Source organism: Bombina bombina, chromosome 2 (assembly GCF_027579735.1).
Source record: "Bombina bombina isolate aBomBom1 chromosome 2, aBomBom1.pri, whole genome shotgun sequence".
Lineage (NCBI taxonomy): Eukaryota > Metazoa > Chordata > Amphibia > Anura > Bombinatoridae > Bombina > Bombina bombina.
Window position 1 is genome coordinate 75756169 of NC_069500.1, and position 19850 is coordinate 75776018.

At 34.3% G+C, this 19850-nt stretch overlaps 1 protein-coding gene across 1 annotated transcript in view; it reads left to right on the top strand.

Moving 5' to 3' along the window:
• The first annotated feature begins 3424 nt into the window (after nt 1–3424).
• DCC (DCC netrin 1 receptor) overlaps nt 3425–19850 on the top strand; it is a 980012-nt gene continuing 963586 nt past the window's right edge. Inside the window, exon 1 of the mRNA XM_053701117.1 lies at nt 3425–3558. Coding sequence (XP_053557092.1) covers nt 3468–3558 — 91 coding nt within the window. The 5' untranslated portion in view covers nt 3425–3467. The remainder of the gene's footprint in view (nt 3559–19850) is intronic.

The window sequence follows — 19850 nt, forward strand, 5'->3', positions numbered from 1 at the left end:
TAATATTTTAAACCGTTTGATTGTTTGTATTATATTTTTTTAATTGTTATAGTTGAGTTTAACGAAATAAATAAAGAACATGATTTTAAATAATAATATTATGTTAATTTCATTAATTTTTATAGTTGAGTTTAACAAAATAAATAAAGAACATGATGTTAAATAATATTTGAGTTTAACAAACTAAATAAAGAACAGAATGTTCCGATTTCGGCCGAGGGTAGATACGCTCCAGAGTGCTCTGTTCTAATCAGAGCCTCGGGCGCCGCAACTGCCTCTGGGAACCTTACCTAGGGTCCCAGCCCGCACGTCTTGAAATTCTCTGTCTGGGAAATTATTTATCTATCTATCTATCAAATCTATAATAAATAGATAGATTGGATAGATAGATTATTTCCCAGAAAGAGAATTTCAAGACGTGCGGGCTGAGATCCATGGAAGATTTTGTTCCTATGAAGGCTGCTTGATAGCTCAGGTCTAGTTATACTGATTAATTTTAGATTGCTTGGTTTGCATATCTTTGCTGCAACACAAGTGGACAGCTCCGCCTACTGGCTATTTTAATCAATGCACTGCTTCTCAATGCTTTTCAATAGCAGTCACATGACTGAAAAAAAAGGTTGTTATTCTGAAACGGTGCAAATTGAACCGTTGTAAATCGAGGGCCACCTGTATTACCTTTAAGTGACATTTTGCAGATTGTCTTGAATATATACAGTATATATCTTACCTGATTAACAAAAATTGCTTGAAATGGTCATGGTTCGAAACCTCTGTACCTTGAGTATTTTTACAACCTTTTAACATTATACTGCAGAGGCTTCCATTAAATAGAATCCTCTAGCATTTGGTTCTATTAATTTTGACTTTGATAATGACTCTGAAGCAATCACTTTTTAAAAACATCTCTGCTCTTTTTTTTATTTTAGTCCTGCAAAAATTGCAATATCATTAAAGAATGTCATAAGCAAAAGTATTTTCCAGTGTTCATAAATTCCAAAAATTCCTAGTTCCATTTGCCTCTTAATGGAGATTTGAAACAATAATGTTATACCACTCGCATAAGTGCATTTTGTTTGTCATTTACTTAAACTAGGAATGTCTACTTTTTGTGAGAGATCTGGCATAACATATTTTTGCAAATTAAATTTGCTTTTTTAAAACATAGAAAATAAAAAAAAGTGCCTTTTAAAGGGACAGTCAACACCAGAATTGTTGTTGTTTTAAAAGATAGATAATCCCTTAAAGGGACAGTCAACCATAGAACTGTTATTGTTTTAAAAGCTAGATAATCCCTTTATTACTCATTCCCCAGTTTTGCATAACCAACACAGTTATATTAATGTACTTTTTACCTTTGTGATTACCTTGCATATAGGAACCTTCTTCGAGCCCCCTGATCACATGACTGTCTGTGACTGTTTATTATCTATTGTCTTAAATTTAGCATTGTATTGTGCTAGATCTTAAATAACTTTCTGTGCCTGAACACAGTGTTATCTATATGGCCCATGTGCACAAAGGCTTAGAAATTAGCATATGAGCCTACCTATGTTTAGTTTAAACTAAGAATACCAAGAGAAAAAAGCAAATTTGATGATAAAAGTAAATTGGAAAGTCAATTAAAATTAAAAGTCCTATCTGAATAATGAAAGTTTAATTTATACTTGACTGTCCCTTTAACTACCCATTCCTCAGTTTTGCACAACCAACACAGTTATAATTATACAAGTGTTACCTCTGTAATTACCTTGTTTCTAAGCCTCAGCAGACTGCCCCCTTATTTCAGTTCTTTTGACAGACTTGCATTTTAGCCATTCAGAGCTGTATCCATGGTAAATTCACGTGCATGAGCTCAATGTTATCTATATGAAACAAATTAACTAATGCCCTCTAGTGGTGAAAAACTATCAAAATGCATTAAGATTAGAGGCGGCCTTCAAGGTCTACGAAATTAGCATATGAACCTCCTAGGTTTAGCTTTCAACTAAGAATACCAAAAGAACAAAGCAAAACTGTTGATAAAAGTAAATTGTAAAGTTGTTTAAAATGACATGCCCTATTTTAATCATGAAAGGCTTTTTTGGACTTGACTATCCCTTTAACACTAAAAAATAATATATAGATTTTCTACCATGAGTCAGAGTGTAAAAATATTTAAAAACAAAATCTTTTTTGTTTACTTCTATTATCCAATTTATTTTGGTCTTTTGGTATCCTTTGTTTAAAAGCATGTATGAATGTTTAGAAGGGTGCATGTGACTGGAGTAATATATTGCAAACGTTTTATATCTCTGCTATACCTTTACAGGGACAGTAGGTTGCAGCAGTGCTTTTTGTCGTGTACTGCTAGAGAAATGTGCACACGACCTACCTAGATATCTTTTTCAACTAAGAATACAATGAGAATTATATGCTCTGTCCGAATCAAAGGGGAAAAAATGTAGTTTTGTATCCCTTTAATAAACCATCTATTGACTGTTCCATGCAAGATCTGAATTTGTGGGTGTTCAGTTAGTTTCGTTAGTTATATTTGAAAACAGAATTGAACGTGTTTATAGAAACAGATATATACATATGCTAGACAAAACTCTGGCAACAAATGAAATTAATTAGCTGTTCAGATTTCTATAGGAACTTTAAAGCTGTAAGAGTAGATTGTAAACACGTTTTACTCATTGTAAAATAAACAGAATGGACATATTCTTCCACCATTGAAAAGCATAGTGTCACTTTAATCTTGCATTTAAATGAAGCCAGCGTTCCTGCAGAATCAACATGATGAGATATAATGTGTTGTGCCATATCTCGTTGTCAATGATTGCTACAGAGAAAGCAATTGCCGCTCTTGGCCTATAGAGGGCACCGCTGCTCATTTTATGACAGTAACATTAAACAAAGGAGCTGCTACTGGGTTCTTCTGTCTTTCTCACTGCAATCCCATTTCATCCAGTTCCTGCACATCCCATGTCCACGTTTTATCTCTCAGTCTCTCCACTTCGCTGGATCAATGGATGTACATAGCTGACTCTTAGCTCACATACACTGCTGGTGCCCTGTTCTAGTAACAAGTGAGGTCTAAACCTGCTCCTTTTTCTTCTCCACCAAGAAAAAAGGTTCTCAATATATTTTTTCCATTCATCATTTTTAAAATCATTTTCTTTCAATTTCAAGATGGAATTAAATATTAAATCTTCATGCACAGGGATTTAACTCTGAAGGCTATTTTGGATGCTTTTTATTGGAACCTGCAATTTGCCATTACAGCTTTTTCTGAGTTTTTATTTTGTACATTTTTACTTATTTTTTTATTCTTTCTCTTATTTTATTTTTGGGGGGATCTGGACCACTGGACTGAAATTAACTTTATGTGCTAAAACCAGGAGGACACCAAAGGGGAAATACAAGTGGTGTGTATGTGTGTGTTAGGGATCAGGACACATATATTCGGAGGTGTTTGTTGAAATATGGAGAATAGTCTTGGATTTTATTCAGTACCAAAGCTGTTTTTATTGCTACTTGGATTGACTCTGCTCTGCTCAGATCTTCCAGTATCTGGTGAGTACAGAAATACTCCAATTTATTCTTTAAATAACGAATACTTTATGCTGATCCATTCCAGCAATGTGTAATGTACTTTTTGTACCTGCTGTGTGAAAGAGATGCTTCATTTTGCTATATCCTAGGTTACTTCTCTTAGGTCTTGTGGCTAAGGAATTGCTGCAGTATTTTAAAGGGAAAATCACATACATATTAACAAGCTTACAGGGAAAATGCAAGCTTTGCACCTGCAAGTTTCTATAATGAATTATTAAGTCTGTATCTCTAGAGAATTGAAATGCGACCTGATGGTTTAAAGATATGACTGAATAATTCAAAAACATGATTTTGTAAATTTTCTACACCACATGTCATATATTTCACCGTTTTGCATTTTATACTCAAAATGTGATGTGATAATTTGCATTCAATATTAGTGAAGTTGCATGTTAAGATCTCTTAATTTATGGAAATAATGAGGGAATCAGGATAAAAACTTGATTGATTGCAAAGTGCTTAAAAGTGCTGCATGCAAATTGACAGTGTTGAACTCATTAAACAGTTGCAGAGTAAAACCATTACCTTAGAGTATGTGATATTTTAGTTTTCTGGCCAAATGCTTATAGGAATATGGAGCTGAGATATGATAACTGGTATTTCAAAGTCTCTTTTCAAAACGTGCTCAGAAATCAAAATAATATTGCCTGATCCAGCAATGCGTTAACAAAAGTCATCTGCAATATTTTAATTTATTGTAAACCTTACTACCATCAGTGTTGTATAATTCAGAGAATTTGTCAGGTTACAGTAACACTGCTATCTAAGAACTACAAGAAGAAAGGGCTATTTTGGATTGCATTCTAGTGCTTTTCTGTTTATAAATTATTTGATAAAGATACGTGGAAGGTTGACTGCTTTTTATTGTCTATGGTATGTGACTTATTTGCTCTGTGAATAATAAGAAATGTCTGCACACAGGGAACAATGAATGTGTAAAGTTTTTAGGGTATAGTATTTGTAAAATAGAAATATCTATACTTAAAAGCGTGGTGCTGAAATGGACAGCGACTATCTTTATAGCTTCCCCACTTGCACTGATTTAACATTCTGGTCTCTGTAGCACAACTTTTTAGGTTTCATAAAATATTCAGCTCACTTGAAATGATCTTAATCAATGTTAACCTTTGGAGGTTGGGCCAAGTCTAGACATTCAATGTATAAATTTAAAAATATGTATACAGTTGTTGCTTCTAGTGGTTGGTCAAAATGAAATTAACTATTACAGCTACCAAAAAGGCTGCAATGAAATGTGTTAAGTTCAAATGTGGATTCAGTTGTTGCTTTGCAGGTTGGCCACATGGATGTCGTTTTTACCTTTTGGTGGTTGGTCACAATGAATTTAACCTCTTGATTGACAAAGAAGGCTGGAATGAAATATGGAAATATAGAAGCATTGATTGTTCTGATTGTTGGCCCTAATTAATTTAACCTTTTGGCTGCCAGAGAAAGCTGCAGTAACAGTAATCTAGAAACATGAATGCAGATCTTGGTTGCTATATAGTGCTTCAGAGAGCTTCCTTTGGCAGACAAAGGGATTAATAAAGCATTCTGTGTCTTTAAGGCAGCAAAGTAGCTTTAGCCTTTGATCATTAATCTTTCTACTTCTACCCTTCCTTCTAGTAAGCTATTTTATTTCTATAGAGCACTGTCAGAGCAGGAGGGAATTGATAGTAGTGTATGGGGAACACCAGTAGGAGGTGTTCACAAGAATGCTCAAAAGCAGTTCTTTTAGCAAACTTACATCAGTCACAAGACCCCTAAATGGACAAAGATTTGCAATCCTCTTGCATCTTTTGTTGCTTAATATACAGTAGAAATCTTTGATGTCTCAATATTGACATACAGGTTAAAGAAACGTATGTTGGCCAGGTTTATTGATATGATTATATATTTTATATATTTGTGTTTAATTCTTATTCTGGATTTGGTAAAACAATCTGTAATTGTAATACTGACAAAGTTGCTAGTGGTGTAGGTATCATTATGATACTTATCCATGATATATATGCCACTTGTCTGTTTTGTATAGTACAAGTTGGCCTTAACATCTTAAGTTTAACATGAAAACACTTAAGGTCAAGCACTGATAGCTTAGTTGGATCTGATGCTTGCACCATGCATGAAGGTTTTATGTATTTATTTATTTTTTTGCACCACACAAGTATAACTGTGGATTTGTTATGAAATCCTATGAAGTTTAAAGCTGTGTATTGCTTGCTAAATCGACAATGACACATACCAGCATCTCTTTCACACCTCTGATTGCTGCCCACTGTGCTGTGTAATAGGCAAACATGAGTTATGGGGAGAATATGTATTGGCATATTTATCAAAGAAATGTAATGCAACCGTATAAGGAATATTGACAACACATAGGGTTTGCTCACAGCAGTTTATAATATCTGAGTCCTATGTTTGAATGTGTTTTAACACATTGCACTGAAACAATTTTTTTCCTATCAAATGCTAAAGAAATCTTTTATGCATATTAATTGTGACTCATGTAGCTTTATATTAAATGGACAAAGTCACCTTAGAGGGACAGAAGAGTATTTTTATTCATAATATGTTGGCGCTCTACAAATACCTGATAACAATAATAAACAACCTATATATGTTTTAAAAAGCACTTTCTTAGCAAACTTTGTATTCTTTTGCAGTCTAGGGACATTGTTATCTAGGAGCATTGTTTAAAGACAGTTTATGAGCTGATTAAGCAGTCCCTGTGAGTGAGAGTTTTTGATCCAGGATGCACTCCACGATCTCTGGGGAAATGAAAAAAATACTTTAAAGAGACATTATAGACTCATTTTTTCTTTGCTTAAATGTTTTGTAGATGATCTATTTATATAGCCCATAAAGTTTTTTTTTTTTTATTATTTATTTTTAAATAACATTGCTCTGATTTTCAGACTCCTAATCAATTCCCAAAGTTTTATGAGAATACCGTCAGCTACCTTCTCCAGCTCGCTCCTGTTTGTGTAAAGGGTCTTTTTATATGCAAAAGAAGGGGGGGGGGAGTGTCTTATTTCCCACTTGCAGTGGGCTTTCCAGCTACCTTTTCAGCAAAGCTAAACTGAGAGCTTCTAAGTAAGTTTTTAAACAGTTTTATACTGGATTTTTATATCAGTATCTGTGCATCTGAATTATCTCAGAAAATGTTGATTTTAACAAAGGAAAAAACAGAACAAGGGCATGCAACCCATGTTTTAGTAATCATAGTAATCATACTTTATGTGTACATGTCCTTAAAATGTCAGCTGTCAGTGTCCTTGTCATATTTGCTCAAGGCATTTTGATATAAGAAATGGCACCAGAAATGTTAATAGAAAAATAATGTTCATTCACATATGACTTTTAGCAGCTGTCTCTTAAGGACATTAGGTGTGATAGAATATTTATGTGTGGAATTCAGACAAAACCATTGAACAACCTTGTGATTCAACTAAATTTTTAATATGATGAATATTATAGGTGAAATAAGCTATCATTTTTGTAAAAGTGGTATTTTGGATAAAAAGAGAACCAAAACAACCACAAAAATAATGAGAAAAAATAGCAATACATAAAGCACAGCTTTCAAGTTTTACACAAGATTATGGGCTCCAAGTGCTAAGCATAGGAGGTGGTGGAGATAGATCACCCAAACTTGCTTGTTTGGGGTGATAGACATGCCCTGCTCTCATGTTATTGGTTGTGTCTTAGCAGGAATTGGCATTGCAAAAGGATATCCTTGTGTAATAATAACTGTGGGCAGGGGACAATCATTTTCTACTGCAAGCTAGCTGCAAAGAGAGGGAGATAAGTTCCCAAGTTGGGAACTGGGGCTGTATGTATAAGTTTCACTATAATTTTTAGTCAACAAGTTAACAAACATTTTATTATATTTTTTGTGTATAACTTCTCTAGTTTCTTTGTATATACAAATATCTAGATACAAGGAATATCCGTCTAAAAAAATGTGTTCTATCTACACTTTTCAGGTCTTTGTCCTATGAACATATTTTACCCAGTCCCAAAACACATCTGTAAATAAAACCAAAACTTAATCCTGGCCTATGGTACCTAGCTTTGCTGTCAAGGGACAACAGCACACATTGAGTGGTAGTTCTATGGAATGGTGTCTTCAAAGTCTTTATTTTTATATTTTCACTTTATAAATTAATGATCTCTGGCCATCTAGTGGGGGTGCATGGTCCCTCCATTGGTTCTCTGGTTGCTAGAAACATATAAGGCAAATAAGAGCTAAAATTGTTGAGGGTGGGAAGTGTTGTGGTGGCAGATGATTTTCAACACCTAAACAATCTCAGATAATAAATAAATCACTGGTAAAAGAAATGTCCATATATATGCCACTACATAATAAATAGGCAGCATTTAAAAAAAAAGTTGCTGGTTTTGCTTTAAGAGCACCTGTTCATTTAATGACCACTTACTGAGACATAAGAAGAATTAAACAAAACTTTAGGAGAATTTGCAGATGTCCATGAGTTGAATTATTTTATGGGGAAAAAATTACTTTGTTAAATGTTTTGAAGACAATCACATGTAATAATTCAAAGTAGATAATACATAAATACATACAGAGCTGCCAACTTTCCCATCGCAATGGTGGAGGAGCCCTGTTATGATGTCCATCCCATTGCTCTCTTTACCTTATTGAGGCCATGGCATAGACTACTTTTATACCTCCCACATAACACCTTACCTCCCCAAGCCATCCCCATCCAATCATGAAACAGCCACAACTCTGCTCCCAGCCACCATGATTCTGCCCATGGTCGGATTCCATGTATGGTTGAAACTTGGTAAAATTGAAGTCATCAAATCCTGAAATACTAGTCTTATGAGAACAGCTGCTGTCAATTCACTAAATATTTGGGAGCCAAATACTATCTATGTATATTAAGATATCCTCTTCACATATATATATTTTATATTTTTCATATTAACAAGACTATCATACCAATGATTTTATCAGTAATTTTTCATCAGTACCTTATTTTCATTATTTCTGTTAACAGACTAATGGTAAATGTGCGCTGGTATTACAAGTGAGGTGCAATGCAAACGTGACCTCATGTTGGCATTGTCCGTTAGCCAAGTACTGATGCCGATAGATATGGCAAACCACCAAGTGCAGCGCAGAGAGCAATTCACGCAGCATTGGGCAGCAATATATAAATATATTTGTATATGAATATATACATAAATATTTATGTGTTTATAAGTGTATATACACATATTAACACATACATATACTATGTATATAAGCACATACATTTTTATTTATAGTGAAAACACAGTCCCCGATTGACCCCCATGTAAAGGCACTTTTAGTGCCATTTTTTTCTAACACCCACATCCTCTCACTTTAACCCCTTATAACTGCATTGTGCACTTTAAAAAAAACAAAAAACATGCTCATATGTTTATTTGATGTTACTGTACTGTCCTCGTTATTTTGGGGGAAATTGGGTTAACTTTTTTTCACTAACCTGAGATCTGGTTAATGAATTCTAGTGCAACGTGATTCCGCGAGCTTGCGGTAGCATTAACCAGCCACTTGTAATGGCTGGCTATTTAACAGGTGCACGTTAAGATAGCGCATCACTCGTAAGCTGGCCCTTAATGTTTTACATTTTAGAAAAAAATCATCTTAAATATTGAAACCCTCTGCATTGCACACATGATGAATTGGAACCAAGTTAACAATATAAATATATTGCATCTATTACTTTTTTCTCAGGTGAAACGATGGTGAGATTCACTTGGCACTGAAATAGGCTGCTATTAAGCCTTAATTTCACATGTCTTGGATAATAGGCTCAAGAAGGATAATGAATGTGTTCTCTTTTGTTAGTCATATGATTCCAAATGCCACCCAACATTCCTGTTTGTAGTATATAGTTTATACTGATCTCACTGGTATAGCAGCATGCAGGGAAAATTATACCTTCTCTGGAAAACTCCCTACATTTTGCTTTTCCGTATTCTATGAGTTATTTTTTATGAATTCATTACAGAAATTGTGGCATAAAATAAAAAATAACATTTCATTTCCTTTCAAAAAGAACTGATTTGCAACTTTTAAGAGTTATCAGTTAATCATGAAAAAAACCACAAGGACTATAATTTACTTATCTTTTGTAATAGCAGATGAAACATATTAGCATTAAAATGTTATCATCCAATATAATATTTTTGCTTGGGATTACATTAACCAAATAAATTGTTGAGGAACCATATACACATTTTTGATTTATAACCAGGAAATATATATATATATATATTTTAATAAAGGTATAACAGTCTATAATGTTAGGAAAAAGAGTTAAACATTTAGAAACACGGTTCCAAGTACATGGTAAGCCCATTTCATCATGGATTGAGATCACATACATGGTTATTGTCTAGTTTCTATTTCCTGTTCTCTGGTACTTGTATGTTGTACATATGTTTATAGGATTTGTGAAATCATATTGTCCATTAATATCTTTTCAATGAGTATAATTAATCATTTCTCTCCATATTTGGTAAATCCATGTGATAACACATGTTAAATCAGAGGCTTTTTTTGTCAGGACTTGCTTACTATTAATACAAAGGAATTTTGGCCCTCTTTGTATGTAGTTGTATGCTAAAAAGTGCTAGAAAGAAATGCTTTAAAGATTAGGGAGAAGCATTGATGACTCTAGGGGATGGTTAAGGAATTTCTTTGCACCCCACTCAATGCTACCAATAATTTGCATGTTGGTGCCTTTTTGGCCCTGTGTTCTACATGTTCCAAGTAAGTTATAGCAGAAAATACAGCTCCCACTGTCACTGCCTGTATCCTTGATATTTAACTTAAGGTGACATTTTGTCACCCCCAATTTTTATTGTCTTGAACCACCCATGCTCCTAACGAGCTGTGTTTAATGGATATAGAGCTATAACTATGTATCTTTCTTTTGCCTCCTGAATTATTCATATTTTCCTTGTGATATAAGAATACAAGCTTTGAAGATTTTTTTTTTTATTATTTATAGCATGATTATGGATGTATTGTATCTTCATGAGTTGAAATCAGATTAAGAATAGCACTTTTTTATTATTAACACTTGACCAAGCAATGGCTTGCATGGAATGCACACCAGATTTTCTGAGGAAGTGGAGACATTACATTTGTTAAAATTGAGTTAAAATTACAGAAAAATCAGGCAAAATTAATAATGAAAATGCATTGCAATTTTTTTTTTCAACGGTATAATTAAATATTTTCTGGGGAATTAGATTTTGGGTTTAATGTACCTTTAATAACTTTTAAATATTTAGAATTATCATAATGAGTATAACTTTTAATGTATTTTTGTATGGGCATTCAGCCTCTTCTATTGCTATAGTGACTGTTCTTTTTAGTGTCCTCTACACTAAATAACAATACAGAACTCATGCTGGGGCCATGAATTTTTCAATTATCTTAATGTAAAAGCCTTTAACTCAATCAAGTTTAGTAATAGAGCTATTTTTATTCTTTAAATGGAACATGGAATTTCTTTCATTAGCAGCCAGAATAAAAATTGTCAATTTTTTTTCTCTAGTCCTTATTTCTCTATTTTTTCTATATAGAGTATGCGTTTTATTTAGTCTTAACAATTCTAGCTCACAATTTGGTACAGAAATTTCGCTAGAGAAAAATGTCTGTGCATGAAAGCTCATGTATTTATTGTTGTTGATACTGACAATATTAAGACCCTATTAGCTTTTGGTAGACAGTGGTCTTCTTTATCCAAAATCCCTTTCAATAGAAACTAGAGAAAATGAGAGAAACAGTGAGATTTGAGCATGTTCCGTAAAATAATAGATGATTTTGAACGTGGCTTTTAGGGTGAATAATTTGTGGTTGTACCATTATTTGGAAACTTAATAAATATTTTATTTATTTTATTGTATGATTTATGAAACATGCATTAATAGCAGTAGCAGAGGTTCCAACACCCTGCAATCTGGGTCGTGTCAAGGGCTGGGAGCCTAGATTCACTAAAATTGTCTTATTACACCAAACAACTAGTTCTACACCCAAAATAACTATACTGTTTGTTAGGATTATTTGTCATGCGCTACTTACAACAAAGGATTGGCCAACTGTTAAACTGCTACCAAATACTCATTAAAAACACATTTCCTAGTATTTTAATGTAAAACACAAATTGCTGGTGGCTGTGTTGAATCAAAATAAACACAAGGATTATATTTCATTATTCAATCGCAAAATAAAGTATTTGGGGTTTTATAGCATTTTGAGTTCATCTTTTAAGAAACTGTATGTTTTTGTTTTTGTTTTTTTGTTTTAGATTGATATAAGCCAGCTTGGCTCAATGTAACTAATAAATAATTTATGTAGATAAACACTCTGTAATGTTTGTATATGTAACGTTCTATTGCCATTTCATCTATTCTAATCTATACATAGCTCCTTTGGCATTTTTGTTCCTTAGTTCTTCATTGCTGCCTTTCTGATCAGTGCTAAATGAAAAAAAATGCAAAGATCTTCCTTTCTCCTGCAGGGAAATGTTTGATTTAATCAATAAAAACAATATATACTCTCTCCTCATACCTGAATAGGCACAATTGTGATAAATCTACTTAAAATTCCAATTTTACTTGTGGTTTCAAGGCAGTTTGCAAAGCTTTTTTTTTTTTTTTTTTTAGATATTTTAACTGGTGTTACTAATATAATATTCAGATTTTATGAGCCATAGTAACAGAAAACAATGCTGCATTTTAAAAGTTGAATATGTAATGTTAAAGGTTTGCTGATCAGCAGAAAATTCCTTGTAACCAATCATTTTTGATTGTGTAGCAAACTATTGATAGAGATAGATAGAAAGATAGATAGATAGATTGATAGATGATAGATAGATAAAGATGGATATATGATAGACAGATGATAGACAGATGATAGATAGATAGATAGATAGATAGATAATATAGATAGATAGATAGATAGATAGATAATAGATGGATAGATAATAGATAGATTGTTAGATAAATAGATAGATAGATAGATAGATAGATGATAGCTATATAGATAAATAGATAATAGATGGATAGATAATAGATAGATAGATAGATAGATAGATAGATAGATAGATAGATAGATGGATGGATAGATAGATAGATAGATAGATAGATAGATAGATAGATTGATAGAGAATATATAGATAGATGATATATAGATAGATAGATAATATATGGATAGATAATAGATAGAGAGATAGATGATAGATAGATAAATAGATAGATAGATAATAGATAGATAGATAGATAGATAGATAATAGATGGATAGATAAAATATAGATTGATTAATTGATTGATAAATAATAGATAGATAGATAGATAGATAAATGATATATAGTTGATAGATAGATAATATATGGATAGATAGAGAGATAGAGAGATAGATGATAGATAGATAGATAAATAGATAGATGATAGATATATAGATAGATAATAGATAGATATATATATAGATAGATAGATAATATATGGATAGATAATAGATAGAGAGATAGATGATAGATAGATAATAGATGGATGGATAATAGATAGATAGATCAATAGATAGATAGATTATTATATAGATATGGATATATATTATAAAAATAAATATACATTAATATTAGTATATATATTTTTTTTTTTAATCACTTACCTAACCCTTTCTCCCCAGTCAATAGCTGACTGACTGACTGCACTTTTGTGGATGACAGCTGGCAACCGTACCGGAATGACCCTCCACCCTTGCTATGCCTATATAGCTTTATGACAAACTATAGAACACCCTGATTTATCAATTCACTGTATAGTTTAGCATTGAAAAAGGAATTAAACTAAATCTTCTAATACAACACTTCCTTTGAAACATAGAAAAAACAAAGCTCTATTATTCTTGCAAAATAACCCTTCCTAGAGTCACTAGGTTGCTTTACAATAAAAGCCAATGTGAATAGTTTACTTATAGACTAATAATAGGGCATTGTTGTGTCAGCTAGCTAATTACTTATGTGCTGAAAGCATAGCAAACTTATTGTGTAAACAGAATGAAAAGCCTTCTTCAAGAGTAGTTTTATTCAAAATTGTAAGTACAGCTACAGTCAGAGATAGATAAATAGATAGATAGATAGATAGATAGATAGATGATAGATAGATACTTGATAGGATGAGAGCTCTTTTTAGAGCATATTAAAGGACCTGTAAGTCAAAATTAAACTGAAAGAGCATACAATATTTTAAAAAAAAATAATAAAAAATAATTACCATTTATTAAAATTACCTTGTTCTCTTGGTATTTTGCTTTTTTTCTTTCCATGCCAGCATACTGAGGTAGACTAAGGAGTGTGCATGTTTCTTATGTATATCAGAGTGTGCACGTATTGTATGTATATCATGGTTACAAACACTGCTGCATGTACATAGTGGTAGAGTCACGCTTACGCTACTAAACCTACCCCAGTATGTTCTCTGGGAATGGAGTTTAGTCTCACAACAGGATCCCAAGAAAAAGATGTAGATTTGATAATAGAAGTTTTAAAATATTTTACATTGTATGGTCTATTTGAATTTTGAAAGCTTGAAGAGAAATTAAACCAATATTTTTTTTCATGATTCAAATAAATAATTGTAAACAACTTCCCAACTTACTTTTATTATCAAATTCAACTTATTCTCTTGGTATCTTTTATTGAAGGATCAGCAATGCACTACTGGTAGCTAGTGGAACACTTTAGGTGAGCCAATGACAAGAGGCATTTATATGCAGCCACCAGCTAGCTCCAGTTAGTTTATTGCTGCTCCTGAGTCTAGTTATGCTTTGCAACAAAGGATACCAATGAAATGAAGCAAATTAGGTGATAGAAGTAAATTGGATTTTTATTTTTATATTGCATCTAAATCATGAAAGTGTTATATTTACTTTACTATCCCTCTAATTTTGACTTCTGTCTCTCTATAAAATCCATAGAGGATGTCAAGTCTACAATACCAGTAGAAATGAACATGGATCTAATTATTGTAGGATCCGGGCTTTGATCACATTAGACCACATGAACATAGAGGGAATTATAAACTGATTCTAGGTTGAATTAAAGATGTTTATTAGATATCCCATTGAAACACCAAAGGCCCTTATGAGATCTCCTTGTAATTATAGTCAGAGAACCATGCTAATGTATGTATAATGCACATTTTATCTGCACCTTGAGTGGTTTTCATTTCATATTATATAGTTTTGACCTCTTTCAAAAGAAGCTGATTCAAAGGTCGAAAAAGCAATGAACAAGTTGCATGAAACATGTTTGTATATGAATCAGTGACAGTTCCAGCAACTAACATTTTGGGGAATAATGCTTACAATGACAGAGTCAGGCAGGCATGGGGGCAGAGTCATTGCTGCTGTGGGCAGAGTCAACCTGTGGGTAGAACTGAGTGGTCTGTGAGGGGCATGACCTGGATGGGAAGAGAAAAGAGAAGCGTCACCCCTCCCTAACACAATAGGGAGCAATATAAATGATTAAAACAGCTCTTATTTGTACTGTCAATGGGGCCTATTTAACAAAGGTCTGTCGGACCTGATCTGACAGTGCAGAGCAGGTCCGTCAGGCCTCGCTGAATGCGGAGAGCAATACGCTCTCCATATTCAGCATTGCACCAGCAGCTCACAAGAGCAACGCCGCCCCCTGCAGATTTGCGCCCAATCGGCCACCAGCAGGGGGGGTGTCAATCAACCCGATGGTACTTGATTGGGTTGAATTACGGCGATGTCTGTCCGCCTACTCAGAGCAGGCAGACAGGTTATGGAGCAGCGGTCTTCAGACCGCTGCTTCATAACTGGTGTTTCTGGCGAGTCTGAAGGCTCGCCAGAAACACGGGCCCTCAAGCTCCACCCGGAACTTGATAAATGGGCCCCTATGACTTTAAAATGGTTTAGTGTTATGATAGCCCAAATTTTTTTGCTGAATAAAGGATGAACCATTGCACGCATGTGATGTGTTGTTTCAGGGGAGTATGGAGGCTCAATAATATATATATATATATCTTTTATCAATTGATTAAGTATTATATAATAGTTTCTAAACCCTCTCATTCATGCTTTTTAAGCTTTATGGTGAGCCTATATCAAACTATTCCAGTATGGGAATATTGAGTGCAGAGCTAGTGTTGGAACAGTGTGCTATAACTAGACCAATATATACTTGGTAGCTGCGACATGGGCCACCTGCAAGGAACCCCTCCCCAACTCTCTGCTCAAGACGCACGGAGTGAAATGCTGAAATATTCAGAGATGAAGTAGTTTAATTCTAACACTATTTCTGGAACAATATTGCAGCTCTTTCTGGTTATTACATTAGCTACTCCTATTTGTCACTACACTGCATCATTTGATTATTTGGGTAACTTTTCCTTTTTAAAATATGTATGAAATATGAAAAACGAAAATTGTAAAGGGTCACAAAAGTCAATATTATGATGTAAAAAAAGCCTGCTGTTTGTAATGCTGAGATCAGCACTATGTGCATAAATCAAGTGATGATTGTACATAGGACCTGACTGGTGGGTTTTGCTCGGTACATTAGGTTGTCTGTCAAGTTAGTGCATTAGTGAAAGCAGTGGAATAGGTTAGAGCCCAAGATTTAGAGAGGCACCAAGTTTTATAGGATAGTACAATTGTATGATGCCTTTAAAGGGACATGAATCCTAAAAGTTTACTTTAAAGATTCAGACATAGCTTACAATTTTAAATAAGTTTGCTATTTACTTCTATTACCAAATTTTATCTGTTATTTTGGTATTCTTTGTTGCAGAAGATACCTAGGTAGGAAGAGTTTAGGGGGCCGAATTATCAAGCTCTGAATGAAGCTTGATGCCCCTATTTCCGCGCGACCCTTCAGGCTCGCCGGAAACAGCAGTTATGAAGCAGGGGTCTAAAGCCCGCTGCTTCTTAACTTGTCCGCCTGCTCTGAGGCTGCGGACATCAATCCGCCCGGTCCTATACGATCAGGCTGATTGACATCCCCTGCTAGGGGCTGATTGGCCGCAAATCTGCAGTGGACGGCATTGCACAAGCAGTTCACAAGAACTGCTGGTGCAATAATAAATGCAGGCAGCATATGCTGTCAGCATTTATCGATGTGCGGCGGACATGTTATGCTACATCGTATCATGTCCGCCCACACTTTAATAAATCGGCCCCCATGTCTGGAGTACTGTATGACAGCAAACACTGCTGCTATATAGTACACTTGCAAATTTATGAAATGGTTATAAAACTGCTACCATATAGTGATCCACACACATGCATGCTCCTAAACCTACCGACTCGCTTTTCAACAAATGATACCAAGAGAATTCAATAAATTTGATATTTGAAATAAATTTCAGGCTTTTTTAATTTCACATGCTATCTGAATCATGAAATTAAAAAATAAGTTTCTTGCCCCTTTAACATATCTATTCTCTGACGAGTTTTATTATTCACATAATTACAAATTAATGTTCTCTATTTATCTAGTGGTGATGTGAAATTCGGCTATGTGTCTCTGCTCCCTGTGAGAAATATATCAGACAAATAAATGTGGATGGGAGGGATAGCAGGTTTTTAAATGCCCAGGACAGCGTGAAAATGAAACACTCAAACACAATCTCAGCTCAGCACCGAGACTAAATCAGACATTTAATTTATCCCACATTATATTACAAAGTGCTTTACAATTGTATGGGGATGTAAACTACCATACAATGGTGAATTTATCATCACTGTAGTGAACTTGTGCGCCTGCAATCACCACTTTCAATGTTTCATCACAGAGCAAAATGAGGTTTCTTGTGCAATTCTGCCCCCTGCTCTGGTGCAACCAAATGTGCTAGAGCAGGGCATGTCAATCACCCTTAACAAGCGAGTGCCAGGGTGATTGATCTTGCCACTTCTGAGGTGGCGGAGAGGAAAAAGAAGCTAAAAAATATAGCCCACTGTACACTACTCCCTTTAAATTACACAATCTAAAATAATATGAGGCTTTTTAACTTGAGAAGTTCATTTAGTCCCTTTTGTTTGTGATTGGCACATTTGATGTTTTTGTTTTAAATGTAAATATTCAAATCAGAATGAGACTAAGAATTCTGGCTGTATGGTAGCACATGAGCGCAAGGGTAATGCTGAGTGTAAACTGAAAATTACTTGGTGCCAGACATTACAAAAAAACAAAAAAGCAAGAGTTTCTAATGTCTTCAGACAAGTGGACACACTCTTTTCTTCATTTGGAGAATGTGTCACAAGCAGCAACAAAATAAAAGCTATATACAGATAGAAATTAATATATGTTTTAGCAAAATGTATAACATCTATATGTAAAAATCCAGAAGTCTATATATTATATAATCTAAAGGGACAGGGGTCTAGTCAGCCGCATGAATGAGTCATGAGTGGGTATTCTGTGTGATGCAAATAGGGTATGGTAATAATCACAATGAATAGGGTATGGTAAGAATCACAGTAAATAGGGTATGGTAAGAATCACAGTAAAACACTTTTCTGCAATGTGAAAAACAAGTTAAACACATAGGGGTAAATTTATTTATGTGCGAGCTGACATGATAGCGGCCGCTAGCAGGGGGTGTCAATCAACCCGATGGTATTCGATCAGAGCAGGCGGACGACTTATGGGGGTATATTTATGTAAGTACGAGCGGACATGATACTATGTAGCGTATCATGTCCACTGCACATCGATAAATGCCGACAGCATATGCTGTCGGCATTTATCATTGCAGATTCATGGCCAATTGGGGCTCCATACGGAGCTTGATAAATTGACCCCATAGGGACAGATTACAAGTGGTGTGCTATCAGATATTTCTATCTCGCATTATCTTTTAAATGAGGGACGGTTAGCTTGCATATTACAAGTTGAAGGTAAAATGTTAGTGCATGAAGGAAACCCAATGCGTGCTAACTGCAGAACTTTGGGTATTGCAACCGAGTTAAGTTCTTATCCCCATAGACACTTATCGCTTGTGCTCTAACCCAACATTGTGTAGGTAGCTATGAATATTTTACACTGCAATGTTCTTCACATAGAAGAATATGTTCTTTGTATGTTTTATTCAATTATTTTATTAAATTTAATTTTTTTATTAAACTTACACTTTATGCTAGGTCTTCTCTTGCGGTAGCCCGATGAGCGCAAATTTTGTTTACAGCTGAGTGCACTGTTTGCTTTCAGCTTGTAATATGTGTACAAGTTAGTGGGTTGAGATATTGCTTATTGTGACCCGCGCTGACTTTTGCACAACACTAATATCTGGGACTATAGGTGGAATCTCATCAGTCCAAGGGTCAGGTGGAGAAGCTATGAGCTAGTAAGAGTAAAAAAATAATACTTTTCCTGTAGTTGCAATATATGTAATTCAGTGAAGAAATATAGCCAGTAAGTTAGCAGAGAGGATAGGAAAGAATGTTTTCATTCTCAAAGTGAGCTCTGAATATATTACAGGACAGAAGGGTGAACGGCTGTGAGATATCTGAGCAGGAGGTTACAGAAGTCAAGATGAGAGAAAGAATTAACAATTGGGCTGTACTGACAGAAACAAAATGTTGCAATAAGAACTAAAATGTAGAAAAAATTGAAGGTCAACTTTTGACAGCTAAAATTTGGCTTAAGAAAGAGCTGAATATAATGCTTACTGTGTGTATCTATAGAGGAGCATTACAAGGAGTCCAGTTTAGCATCAGTGCATTTAAGTTTTTGAATAGAATTATTTCACTCATTTATTAGCAATGAATCCTTTTAGCAAAGGTGTCATTGTTTCAGTGACTTCTTTTTCTGTGCACGGACCGAGCATACGTATGCCTGTTACGCTTACTGCATCTGCTCACATAGTCCATATGCTTTGTTTTACTTGTTTTGATGCTGCTTAAGAATTCTGTGTTAACCAAGATCTATGCCCTCCTCAAGTCTGCAAACGGTCACTTAGGGCCTGATGTTCTAAAATAATAATAAAATAACCAATCTAATCATTCTAAATGTACAAATTAAAAGTGATCACAAATTGGGCACCGTGATTGATTTTTTATGTCCTTCTCAGAATATAAATCAATTGATGTACAAATGTTTATTTCTGGCAGTGAATAACCTTTGTCATATGTTAGGGCAGATCTGGTATATGTATTTTCCACATGCCCTTTATATAGTTGGTAATAACTTATAAG